This window comes from Artemia sp. Qi Xiang Cuo, chromosome 21 (genome assembly GCF_049724085.1).
Source record: "Artemia sp. Qi Xiang Cuo chromosome 21, ASM4972408v1, whole genome shotgun sequence".
Lineage (NCBI taxonomy): Eukaryota > Metazoa > Arthropoda > Branchiopoda > Anostraca > Artemiidae > Artemia > Artemia sp. Qi Xiang Cuo.
Window position 1 is genome coordinate 30,365,638 of NC_142814.1, and position 12,990 is coordinate 30,378,627.

Here is a 12,990-nt window from a genome sequence, read left to right on the forward strand (position 1 = left end):
CAGAATTTTGAGACAGCCATTTTGTTCAACGTAGTTGAAAGGTCCGGACATAATGTCTTTGAGGATGCCCCACAGCCTTCAGGGCAAGGGTTGTAAGTTATGCCGTGGGGGCATATAAGGTTTTTATAGAAAGGTTGGTCGTATAAACTTCGGAGGGGGCTCATTGGATTGATAATCAGAAGTTCAAATCCCTTTTTAAGAGTCAAAGTGATTGGAGGGTAGCTACCCCCCCCCCACACACACGTCGTGTTTTCCTAAAAGGCTTTTGGGGTTGAAACAAACCCCCAGAGCCTGGGGGCAAGGGTTGTAAGTTATGCCCGGGGGAATTTAATGTTTTTATGGAAGGGATGGTTGTTTAAGTCTTAGAGGAGGTTCGTTTGGATGAAAATTGGAATTTCTAGTTCCCTTTTAAGAGTGAAACTGATGGTGGGCAACTAGCAACCCCCTCCCCATGTACCCCTCTTACCCCTCCTCCCCGACCAAACACATCTGATTGATATTGTGAGATAGCCACTTTGTTCAAAATAGTCAACGAACATATACCAATGCCTTCAGGGTTGACACTATCCCCCAGAGCCGTAGGACATGGTTTGTAAGTTATGCCTTGGGGTCATATAAGTTTTTTATGGAATGGAAGGTCGTATAAACTTCAGATGGGGCTCATTTGATTTGAAATTGGAAATAATAGTGCAGTTTTTAAGAGTCAAAAGTGATTTGAGAGCAACCAGCCCCCCCCCCCCTCGCGTCCATCCTTTCTCCAAAAGCATTCAATCAAAATTTTGAGATAACAGTTTTGTTCAGAGTAGTTGAAAAGTCCAGAAATTATTATTCTGTTCAAAATAGTCCATAGAACACATAACAATGCATCCAGGGTCGACACATCCCCTCGGAGCCATAGGGCAAGGGTTGTAAGTTATGCCCTGTGGCAAGGGCTGTAAGTTATGCCCTGGGGCAAGGGCTGTAAGTTATGCCCTGGGGACAAATTAGGTTCTATGGAATGGGTGATTGTACAAACATCAGATGGGGATCATTTGATTTGAAATTATGGTGCCCTTTTTAAGAAGCAGCGATTTGAGAGCATCCAAAACTATTATCCAAAACCAAAAGAGCATCCACTACTATTATTAAAACTATTACTTCAGTAGCAAATACTACTAAGGCTGAAGATATTGAAAAAAATATCTGAGGAAACATTGAGGGAAAAGTTGAACTAAATCAAAACATACTATGTGCATAAGATTTCAGATACGGGCGTATCAGCAATATTTTTGGAACGGCTTACCGTATTAAGAGGAAAATTCAGGGGTATCATGAGTGGGATGCTCATTTGACCAAAAAGCAAAATGTACCAGCTATCACTGCTTTAATTACTGCTGCTATTACTTTTGTTACTACTACTAAAATTACGCTGTTACTGCTACTACTGTTCCTACTATTACCACTACTGCTATGATACTAGTACAATTAAGGCTGCGCGTATGAAGGTGAAAATTTAACAGAATTTTGAAGGGAGATTTGAACTAAATGAAAACTCACTATGTGCATGCAGATTGTCAAAAGGGCGTATCTCAAGAATAGTTTTGGGTAGTAAGTTGGAACTTTCAGAGAATACTTAAAGGGGAAGATTAATTGACATAAAGGTGCTAGGTGCATGTCACAACTAACACTATTACCACTGCCACTTTTACTAATACTGCTACTAAACTTCTCCTACTACTACTTCAATTGCAACAACTTGTAAGGCTTAGAGTAGTAAGGTGAAAAGGGCTTCAAAAGTGGGTCGAAAAGGCAACTCAGCAGTATTTTTAGAACAGCTTACCGTGTCAAGGTGAAATTCTGGGGCATCATGGAAGGGATGTTTAACTGACCAAAAGGCAAAATGTACCTGCTACTACCGCTATTAATACTGCTGCTGCTACTGTTATTACTACTACTAATACAACACCAACACTGCAACTTCTTCTCCTACTGCCACCGCAACTACTGTAACACCAGCACTATTAAGGCTAAGTCTATGAAGGTTTAATTTGAGAGAATATTGACGGTAAACTTGAACTAACAAAAGTTTCTATGGCATTTAGATTATCAAAATAGCGTATCTTAAGAATTAATTGTTGCTACATTTACTAGTTCTACTACTACTATTATTATTTATCCAACTACTGCTTCTGTTGCAACTACTTATAAGGCTCAGATCATTAAGATGAGAATTTCAATAAGTATATGAAAATACAGGTTGTCACAACATGGCATATCGAAAATGTCATAGCAATGGCTAATTGTGTTAAGTAATTATATCACTGCTGTGACTACTATCGCAACTATACCTAAGGGTATGAAGTTGAAACGTTCTGAGAATTTTCAGGGGGGGAGGTAAACTGAATTAGAAGGTAACACGTAACGGAAGGTAACACGTCTTGCGCATGCAGGTTGTCAAAAAGGCATATCAGCAATATCTTAGGAATAGTTTTGTATGTGAAATTAAAACTTACAAGGCTTGCTGTCGGGGATGTTGAATTAACCATAAGACAATATTTGCATCATAATACAACTGCTTCTACTCCTACAACTACTAAAGCTACTATCATTATTACTGCTACTACTGCTACTAAAGCTAAGACTACTACTATAAGGCTTGTTGTGGGGGATGTTGAATTAACCATAAGACAATATTTGCATCATAATACAACTGCTTCTACTCCTACAACTACTAAAGCTACTATCATTATTACTGCTACTACTGCTACTAAAGCTAAGACTACTACTATTGATTCTACTGCTGCTACTACTGGTTGTCAGGTTAATACAGGTTATCACAACAGGGCATATTGACAATGTCATAGCAATGGCTAATTGTATTAAGTACCTATATCACTGCTGTGACTACTATCACAACTATACGTAAGGGTATGAAGGTGAAACTTTCAGAAAATTATCATGGGGAAGGTAAACTTAATCGCAACACGTCACCCGTATTATATTGTCAAAAAGGCATATCAGCAATATCTTAGGAACAGTTTTGTTTGTGAAATTAAAACTTACAAGGCTTGCTGTGGAGGATGTTGGACTAACCAAAAGACAATATTTGCATCATAATACTGCTGCTTCTACTCCTACAACTACTAAAGCTACTATCATTATTACTGCTACTACTGCTACTAAAGCTAAGACTACTACTATTGATTCTACTGCTGCTACTACTACTACTGGTGCTGCTACTACTGCTACTAAAGCTATGGGTTTTAAGGTGAAAATCTTGGGCAATATTGAAACTGTATTGAACAAAAAGAAACATATTATGCCCACATAGGTTGTCAAGAGGACGTATCAGCAATGCTTCAGAAACGGTTGATGGTTCTAATAGATGGTTAAGCATAAGAATTGTGGACTTCTGGCAAAAAGCACGGAAATTGGTGGAAACATAGATTAAAGCACGGGGAATCTAATGGTGACGGGAAGCACGTCGAGTGGGTGCCCTATAACACCTTTACGAGCGCCAGAAGCGCTAAAAATACGCAATTTTACCAGCATCTCTACAGAAAAATTAAAATCTCTGAATATACATTTTAAGATATGGTGATTCCAAAAGCGGCTATGTAAAAAGTAAAGAATCGCTCTGAAGTGCGCAGTAGAGCGCTAAAAAAAGTGAGTGAAGCTCAAAATATGAATGCCTGTCCCATATAGTACCAAAACAGGCAAACACATAGTTTATAGTACTAGAAGTCCGAAGATTACAAGCAACAGCTCTAGTCTGCCCGTGAAACCGCAAATTTGCACGCTCAAATGCGCGCAAAAAGCGCAAAACTGATGTAAAGTTTGAAGAAACTCAGGAAAAAGTGGTAATATAGTACAAAGTATGGGGAACCCAATAATCACAGGTAGAAAGTCGAGCGATCGCTTTATAGGTTCTTTGCAATCGCTGAAAAGTGCGCTAAAAGCGCAAACTCATCTGCTTCTTACAGAAAGTTCAGATTTGGTAGAAACATGGTTTGAAATACCGAGAGTCGAGTGGTGTTGAAAAGTGAATCTGTAAGCCAGAATCCGGTCCTGGCATGTCTCAATGCCCGCTTTAAGCACGAAAATAGAAAAATTTACAAAACATTAGTTTCTTAAAACAAGTGATAATTCGAAATGACATCGAACGTGCAATACGAAGTGCGATTTAGAGGGTCCAGCAGAGCTAACGACGCGTAATTGCACGAATAGAATGAAGGATTTTGAACACACATAGAGACCTACATGGCACTTTTTCGGAGACGCGCAACCAAAAAAGCAATTTCCGTTTACTACTTTAGCTAACTTGTCTTGATTGTCATTGTTATTGGAAAATGGAATACAAAATAAGGCAATAATTATCACATTATATGGTGCGTCACTGAGATATCAGATCTCATGTTGAGCAACCAATATTCTAAGTTAGGCTTAAGCTTTGAAAGGGACATCAAAATGCACAATACATAAAGATCCATTATACTTGACATGACTCGTGGCAAGAACATAACTCGGTGCACTCAAGTGAGCTGCTCTTGCAGCGCCCAGAGCATTGATTTTTGCAACTGCATCGTATAAGCTCTCGACAGGCGACAGGAGCTGGGGCAGGGTTGACCATCGAGGAGCCCAAAGCCCATCGCTAGTCTTTTTCCATCCGTAGTCGTTGGGGTTCTTTTCGGGAATAATGGCAAGATGAGAACTGGACCATACCTGGGCTTGAATGTAAGCATGCCGAATGTGCTGGTTTAGCGCATTCCTCATTACTGCACGTACTCCTCAGTTCATGACATTTTAAATTAAGACAGATATTCCAACCTCTCAATGTAATTCTACGGGATACAACAAGAATCTTTCACTAATACGGCTAGTTGCTGACTGAGTGGCGTAACGCCCAGACACTAAGATGACTGCAACAGATCCGCTCTTCAGAAGAACAGATAAAAACGAAATCTACTTTCTGGATAGCCATCAGAATATGAATATTAAAGTAAAAGAATTTAAAGTAAACATCAATATTGTAAAACTGAAAAATAAGAAAAGATGGCTTTATACATGCCACCACACTGTGGAGTAGTTCCTACCTGAGATTGTTACAAAATGGTTTATCCCTAAAAAATAATCTGCTTATATGCAATTTTGCGTATTTCAAAAACACCCCCCCCCCTCCCTTTGTCCGCGAAATTTCCTTTTATAAGACTCGTTACAGATCATCTAAGCAATGAATATGTATACGCCTACGGCTTGTTAGTCAAACTAGTGATCAGTCTTGGACTTTCATCTATTTAAATGAATAGAAAATATAAATGATTCTCTATTTGTTATTTAAACCTTAGCATGAGTGACAATACAAATTAATCCGCTATAAAGGGGGAAGGAGTATTTAAAAAAATTATATTTTGTACGAACATTGTAATGCTTACTTTAACTATGACAATTGAAAGGTGAGTATGAGGTAAAGGAGGTTTGGAAACGTTACTCTATTTTGACCGCTACACAACTAAAATTTTACCTCTCTGGTGACAAGAAACAGACTCTCAGTTCACCGATATGCAAAAGTTCTCGCCAAGGTCCCCGTATACTCTATAAACTATTGCAACTTCTGTTGTAAGGGATTGGCTTTCAAGATCAAAACTAGTTTTTGGGTGTTTTTTTTTCTTCTTTTTTTTCAAGTCTTTCTGACGACTATCCAAGAGCGTCTAAAATTCCTATTTGTGACGAGTCGTAGTATTTATTGAATTTACAAGTCACTTAAAAAGTATCAATAGGTTTTGCTGATAAAAGTTTGAGATGTCTGCTTTTTGTTAGGTATTTTCTATCATCCTATTGCCATTTTTCTTATATTACCTTTGAAATAGATCCCAGGATTGTCCCAAAATACTGTTTTTTTTTTGCCGTCAAAATAAGACATTTCGATAGGACGATAAAAAATTATCCCCTATACATCTTCTCTATCTTTAGTAGTATTAAAGAAAAACTAATGGCTTTTCGGTTCGCTCTGTCGTCTATACTATCACTTTCAAACTCACACAAGTACAAATACAAATTCTGGAATGGACGAATAAATAAACATAATATTTCTTTTAGGTCATATGCAACAGGGCGGATCCCCATCACCGTTTGACCGAAACATGGGAACAAAAATGGCAGCAAAAGCTGCCGAATGGCTTATTACAAAAATTTGCGAATGTGCTCAAGCGGATGGGTCAATTAATGCCAGCTCGCCTGATACCGCAGTCCTCTTAGGAATCATTAAAAGAAATTACTGCTTTTCTCCTGTTGAAGACCTTCAGAATGACACTGATTTTGTGTAAGTATTTTTCATGACTAAGCATATATTGTTAGACATAGACATATTTATTCATATTTATTCGTAGCACTAAGAAGCACTAAAACTGAGCTGTTTAAAAGGTACATAAAAATTGTAAAACACAAACTAAATCCCTTTATGCAGTTAAAAAGACCCGGGAAAAGGGGAACGAAAGAATGGTGGTACCGAGTGGCGTGACAATAAACTGGTTTCAGCTTGTTCTGTCTTCTGGTGAATGTGTTCGAGTGTACATTTGGGTGGAGGATACACCAGTGTTTTGAGTATCTTAGAATAAATAATCCAAATTTGATTACAAGATTTTGCGGTGATTGTGGAGTGACTGAAGTCCCAGTAATTCAATGGCCTTTGCATAGGAAGTATAACTTTCTCCCATCACAATTTTATAAGCACGTATTTAAATGGCCTCAATATCTTGGCTTAGCCCGGATCTTAACTGGACACTAGGGTCCCAAAAAGGACATGCGTATTCTAGTACAGACAGAACGTAAGCCATGTAGGCAAGGTTTATTGACTTCCTACTGAAACTGAATCTTTTCATTTTAACAAGCGATTGCAGAACAGCATAGCCTTTGCAGACTAGCCCCTTCACATGACTGTTGAATCTGCAATCAGTTTTGAAGGTAACGCCCAGTATCCTTTCAATTTTTACAGACTGGAAGAGGGGTACTGGGCCTTGGAAATCAGCTCTTAGAGGGTTAAACCTCAGTACCTTGTACTTCATTTCATTGTGAGTGAGACTTGCAAGTTCACAATCGGTGAAAATTATACTAGTAATGTTAGGGATAAATTTTGGTACAGAAATGTCTCCTTCGATTACATGTTTCAGTAGAAAGGATTAATCGTCCACAAATTTGTATCTATCAATGAAGGATCGAATAAACCCTCTCTCCCGAAATGTTTGTCCGACCCACAAAAACACAGCAAAAATACGTATAAAAAAATTTTTGATGTGTTTTTAAGGTTTTATCGTGTAACCCCCCTTGAGGGACTTGAATAGGATATAGTTTATGATACCCATGAAAACGATACCAGCAAGTTCATTATCAAGAAGGGCACAACAGGTAATAGGAAGAAATGAAGAGTTCCTGTTATTTTCATTTAAGGTGAAGACACACTGTTCACGGCCAGATAGGAAGTTGGCAACTAAAAGCAATAGGCTTTGGCTTCCATTTCACTGAAATTTCAAGAGCAAGAAGGTGCCTGAACAAGTCAAATGCTTTTCTATAGTCGGTAATGGCAAGATCTACGCAGGATTTAACCATTTCTAGCCAGGATAGAATATCATCGTATAGCCTGACGAGATACACTGAGGTGTTATTGCCACGAAGGCACCCGTAGCGATAAGGGTCTAATTGGGGTTCTATGTCGTTCAATAGTAGCCTTGAAAGGAATGTCTCTGTAACTTTTGCCATACATGCGGTTAGTAAAATGGGTCTAAAGTCATTGCAAGACTGATGATTTCTTGGCTATTACTCTAATGCATGGCTTCTTCCAAGAATTAGGAAATTTGTGGAGTGGGGCACAGATTAATGATACTTGCTCGAAGATTCGCCAGAATACGGCGAGCTCTTGGGTTTTAATTTTTGTAGTTGATGAGAAAACTGATAAGACTCTACTGGCGGTTGCTCGCTGCACTGTCTACATTTTTCGAGAACAGTTGCAAGTTCTTCTCTCGCAAAGGTCGGGAAAGTGGTGTATATACCAGTGAAAAAACTATTTACCTCTGATTCTGTCAAATAAGATTTATCGTCTTTCAGAATCCATAAGTGAGGGTCTCGGGTTTCGCCGGTCAGCTTCTTTATTGAATCGTGCTTTTTTTGCAGTTGGTAAAGAGACATGGATCAACGTGGTTTACAGCAAATGATTTCTTGTCTTTGCGGCAGATGGCAACGACTTTGTTACGCCAACCTTTATCATGAGTGTGCGACCGCTCTTTTATAAGAACTTTAATTTCAGTTGTGAGCCATGGGAGATCAGATGAGGACTTGTAAATAGTGTTTGAGAAGTGCTCCTCGTAATTTCCGTACAAGATCGAGTTTAGAAGTTCGGTTTCTCTGTCCAGGGCTTGTTCATTGATTACTGCTGAGAAATCATACTGACTTATCCGTCGTCCGAAGGACCAGATATTCGGATCAGTGACAGGTCTTACTACAACAGGGGCACGTTTAGGGGCGGCACCAGAAGTATTTGCCTGCCAGATGGCAGTATAGTGGTCTGATTTTGCCAATGATCCTAGGCAGTGGGGGTTTATGATAGCGCTCAATTTCAAGACTAGTGTACGTGAGTAGCCGTTTTGACAAGTTGTTTCAGGCCAGAAGCCAAATAAATGCTTATTCCTCTGATTGAAATCTCTACACGCAGCAATAGCGGGGCAGCTGAACATGACGCGGCAAAAATCTGCCCCTTTTACAAATGCAGTAAAAATTCTTACGATTTCTTGCACTTTATGGATAGTAGATGGCTGCCAAAATAAGGCAGAAGAATCGCCAGGGTAGTCCTTTAGGCTTTGTGTAAACCCAATAGCGGCAACTAAGATATTATTTTCACACAAGACTTTTTCCAGTTCATCCATCTTGTTTGAGAGGGACCGGGCGTTGCTGAATAATAGATTTGGCATAACTCTCTGGATTGAGGAAAGTTATGGTTGCAATAAAGGAGGTGGATGGTGCGAATAATTGATCAATGGTGCAGTGGTAGCCGGTTGCTGATCTGGGGAGGGGGAGCTCGATTAGTCAAATAGGTACAAGTTATCGTTGATTTTGTCGTTTGGGCCTACTTATGGGACTCTCCCTCTTAGTTGTAACCACAGGAATGGGATTAAATAGGAGTAGCTTTCTCCTTTTTAACTTGGACCCTGTAGCCACAGATCTTTGCAGTTTTATTTGGTTTGCAACGTGCGCAGCATCTAATTCAGGGCTGAGAATACCTAGTGAACGTAATCTTGTTTAAATGTATGACAAACGGGTGAATTGTAAGATACGTTTGAGCAGGTGTAACTGCATCATAGATGCTTCTAAAGGCATGATCGTGGTAGAAGAAAAAACTAGAAAACTCATTGAAACTGTTCATATAATTTTTATTCCACACTTTCGGGTTTGTTGGCCATAATATATAAAGCTAAACTAAGATAGTGGTTTGCATGTCGAACGGCGCTGAGCTATCTTCGTAGAAATTTGTAGAGTAGGACTGTTGTCACTGATGAAAAGTGATAATTTTTTTTTACTCACACGTAGTATGTTTTTTCTTTACATAATCTTACAGAATTAACAGTCAAAAGTAGCTGCGACCCGTTTTCTACTGAGCACCGTTAATATTTTACTAATCTCCCTTTTAACGCCACTTACTATTTTCACGCTTCATCTTAGCAACTAATCTTCGTTTACTATTTAATAGCTAATTGGCTAGAAGACGTTGAAACACTCTACCAATAAAAGACAAAAACGAGGCTATAGCTCTTGTTGTTCCAGGGTGTCTTCCCCCAACAGGAAACTGTTTTCAAGCGTAACAATTGTTGTAGTGTAAATATGTTAAATTATATTAATTATTCTTATAATTCAAAGATGGTGCTAGCCAACAATTCTTTTTCCACTGCCAAACTTGATTCGCTTTCTAAGGTTTTTATGGTAAAATTTTTGCCAGAGTGCGAACTTTTGCCAAACTTGCACATTCTCGCTGATGACGAATGGAAAATGTATTAGTAACTGGCTTTGCTACCTAGGGGACGAAGGTCTCCTCTAGCAATTAATATTAAGTACAAAATAAATAAATTACTGATTACCATAGAATTTGTCCATGGAACTGTACTTACTCCGTTCCTTTTCGTGGTTATAATGAATTATTTATAAGATAAGATTTTATTCATTATCAATACACATACAATAATACACTGTGCTAGTCTCCCTAAAGGTTCCTTGACCTCTATAATTCTGGATATGGGGTAAAAATAAGCAGTAAACAGGAGTCAGAAGAAAACTTTGCCAATGATCTAGTTGATGCAGCTACGGAAAAGACAGAGGGTGTCGAACGAATAAGCTACAATATGATGTCCGTCACAAGTTTACCGCTTGTTGTTAATGTAAGAATAAAAATTTAGAGTACACCAAGGAGTTCAAATAACTGGGTAGCTGGAACGGTTGCGGTGACAAAATAACGAACAAGATAAAGTACAGAATTGGATAGATAAGTGCCATCAAGAGATGCTTCCTACGATTTAAGTGTCGTCTTTTCAATAGTAGCATAATCACCATACTCCTCTAAGCTAGGGATTAGTGACTAGCAGCTACAAAGAATGATTATCTAATTTGGAAATGTGGACCTGAAGAGAATTCTCACTATAAGCTGGCAGCAAAGAGTCAGTCATTCTGAATTTAGCGGTAGAATGGATTAGCCTGTTATTTAATGTCCTATTTATGTAAGAAAGCTGCCTTCCTCGGACAGCTTGTCTTGTGATACGGTACCAGGGGGCTGAAATATATGACGTTGTCTACACGAACTTATGACCTATAGTCTGAGGACGGTTGGGGCATCGTTAGTACCGAAACGGGAAACATTGGTTCCTCCAGCACAGCTTAAGGACGAGTGAAGAGACTTCGTTAATGCGCCATGCTCCATAAATGGCCATGGACGACTTAAGATCTAAGTTAAGGTAATTAAAACTTATTTGAATACCTTCTATCATACAAGTTTTTTAAAATTATTTACTCAAAGATAAAAGTGCGCACATTGTAAGTTTTGTCACTTCTTGAATTATGGACAGAATTGTAGTAAAAAGAAGAAACATTTAGTCAAATAATCCTGCGAACCAACATTAAATATTGGAAGCTAGAGTGGTGATAGAAATCATGAATGATTCTGGAAGATGGGTACTTCGAAAGATGGATATACTTCAGAGGAACTGTCTACAGATAATGTTGGGTACCCGTCCGCTGAATATATTTCAAAGAGTAAGCTGTACGAAAAACGTGGTTCTGTCCCACTTTTTAGGGCTATAATGAGAGGAAGGTTGAGATGGCTAGGACAACTTTTCTGGATGAAGTATGACAAAGTGCCAAAGATCGTCCTTTTTGACAATCCATCGAGGGCCAAACGGAAAGCAGGTCTCCCCCGAAGAGGGTGGGAAGAGGTCGTTAGAAATAATTTACAGTAGACTGGAACATCTTGGGAGGAAATAGAGGGAAGCTTTGAATATATTGGGATGGAGGAGTCTGCGCAGCTGTGTTTGGCTCACTACAGTGAGTTGTTAGTAGCAGTATCGATAATCAAAAATCATTAGAATAATGACACTTTTTGGCAAATAATGACAAGAAAGCTCATTTGTCATTAATGAGGTATCTTTCTCTTTAATCCTGGTCATATGAATTAGTAATGAAATGCATGTGACCAGTGGCGATGATAAGGAAAACAAGAAGCTATAAATTTTTTCAAATGGCAGCGCTGGAGTGGAATAAGATCAATTACTAACAAACTAAAGTATTAACTGGCGTAATAAACTTCTTTACTAAAATACTCATCGAAAGAGTGGTTTCTTGAAATATTTTTTCGAGGTTCTAAAAATAGTCGAGAACCAGATCGATTTTTCCTAAATCGAAAACTGCACCTTATCACTTTCAAATGATCTTAGATTTCTACGCATATCAATTTAAAAGTATTGAAAGTAGGTAAACTCTTCATTAAAATACTCAATCTTCGAAGGCGTTCGATATTCCTTTTATTCTTGTCGGATAAGTACGCTTGAATAGTAAATTCAGTACTTGAGGTCCTAGGGTTGATATATAAAATGTTAAAATATAATACTGTTCTAAACACACATAAAGTACTTGTATAGTCATTCCTTGTGCATCTACCAAAATTACACCAGCTTTTTATTCCTTCGGATTAGAGTAGATCTTCCAGGCAATCTGCATAGGAAACAAAAGTTAATGATAGTAGTAGCAAAATAAAAGAAACATGTATTGATGAGAGGAGAATGAGTATTTCTTGGATTTGGACAAGTTAAAGAAAAAATTTAAACATAAGTATGAGAAGAGAATTTCTTCTTAGTGTTTTGCAAATTTACTGGTTATGTAATTACTTCTTTTTTTCAGACACCGTTTGCCGAAGCAACAATGGTGGCTGAAGCTTCGATCACTGTTACGTATTCTTGCAAAACATGATTCTGCATATGTCGAGGAAGGTTTGAATGTCCAAACTATAGAAGAAACTGGACAGTCTCTTACAATGTAAAATTAGAATTCTAACTATTATTGTTAATGTCTTCTTGACCGTTTTAGATTAATTAGTTATTGTTGTTGTTGTTTTAATCCTGAGTCATACCTTCTATTAAATAATTCTCTTCATTGTTTTCCCTTGTTTAATTTTTAAATGAAGACCAGGTTTATCGTATCTATCATAGGCAGCGCAATAGCCCTGCCTAATTAAAGAACGATGTTGGCACAATGTATTATTTTTTTTATTTTTTTTTGTCTCCATTCCAGGGCACTTCGTATCGAAGGAGTTGTCGTAGAAACTTCGAAAAGGGCTCATTCGATTAGAAATAGGAGTGGCTAGTGCCCTTTTTAATAGTCAATAGTGATTGAAGGGCAATTAGCCCCCCCCCCTCCCTCGCCCGTCATTCCCCAAAACACATCCAATCAAAATTTTGAGATACCCATTTTGTTCAGCGTAGTTGATTT

General features: G+C 38.3%; 1 protein-coding gene across 5 annotated transcripts in view; it reads left to right on the top strand.

The window, feature by feature from the left end:
* Pfk (ATP-dependent 6-phosphofructokinase) overlaps nt 1-12,657 on the top strand; it is a 119,929-nt gene extending 107,272 nt beyond the window's left edge. For all 5 annotated transcript variants that reach the window (XM_089107064.1, XM_089107067.1, XM_089107066.1 and 2 more), the window contains 2 exons: nt 6,076-6,298; nt 12,403-12,657. In XM_089107064.1, the coding sequence (XP_088963190.1) occupies nt 6,076-6,298; nt 12,403-12,541 (362 nt within the window). In that variant the 3' untranslated portion in view covers nt 12,542-12,657. The remainder of the gene's footprint in view (nt 1-6,075; nt 6,299-12,402) is intronic.
* Nucleotides 12,658-12,990: the final 333 nt, after the last annotated feature.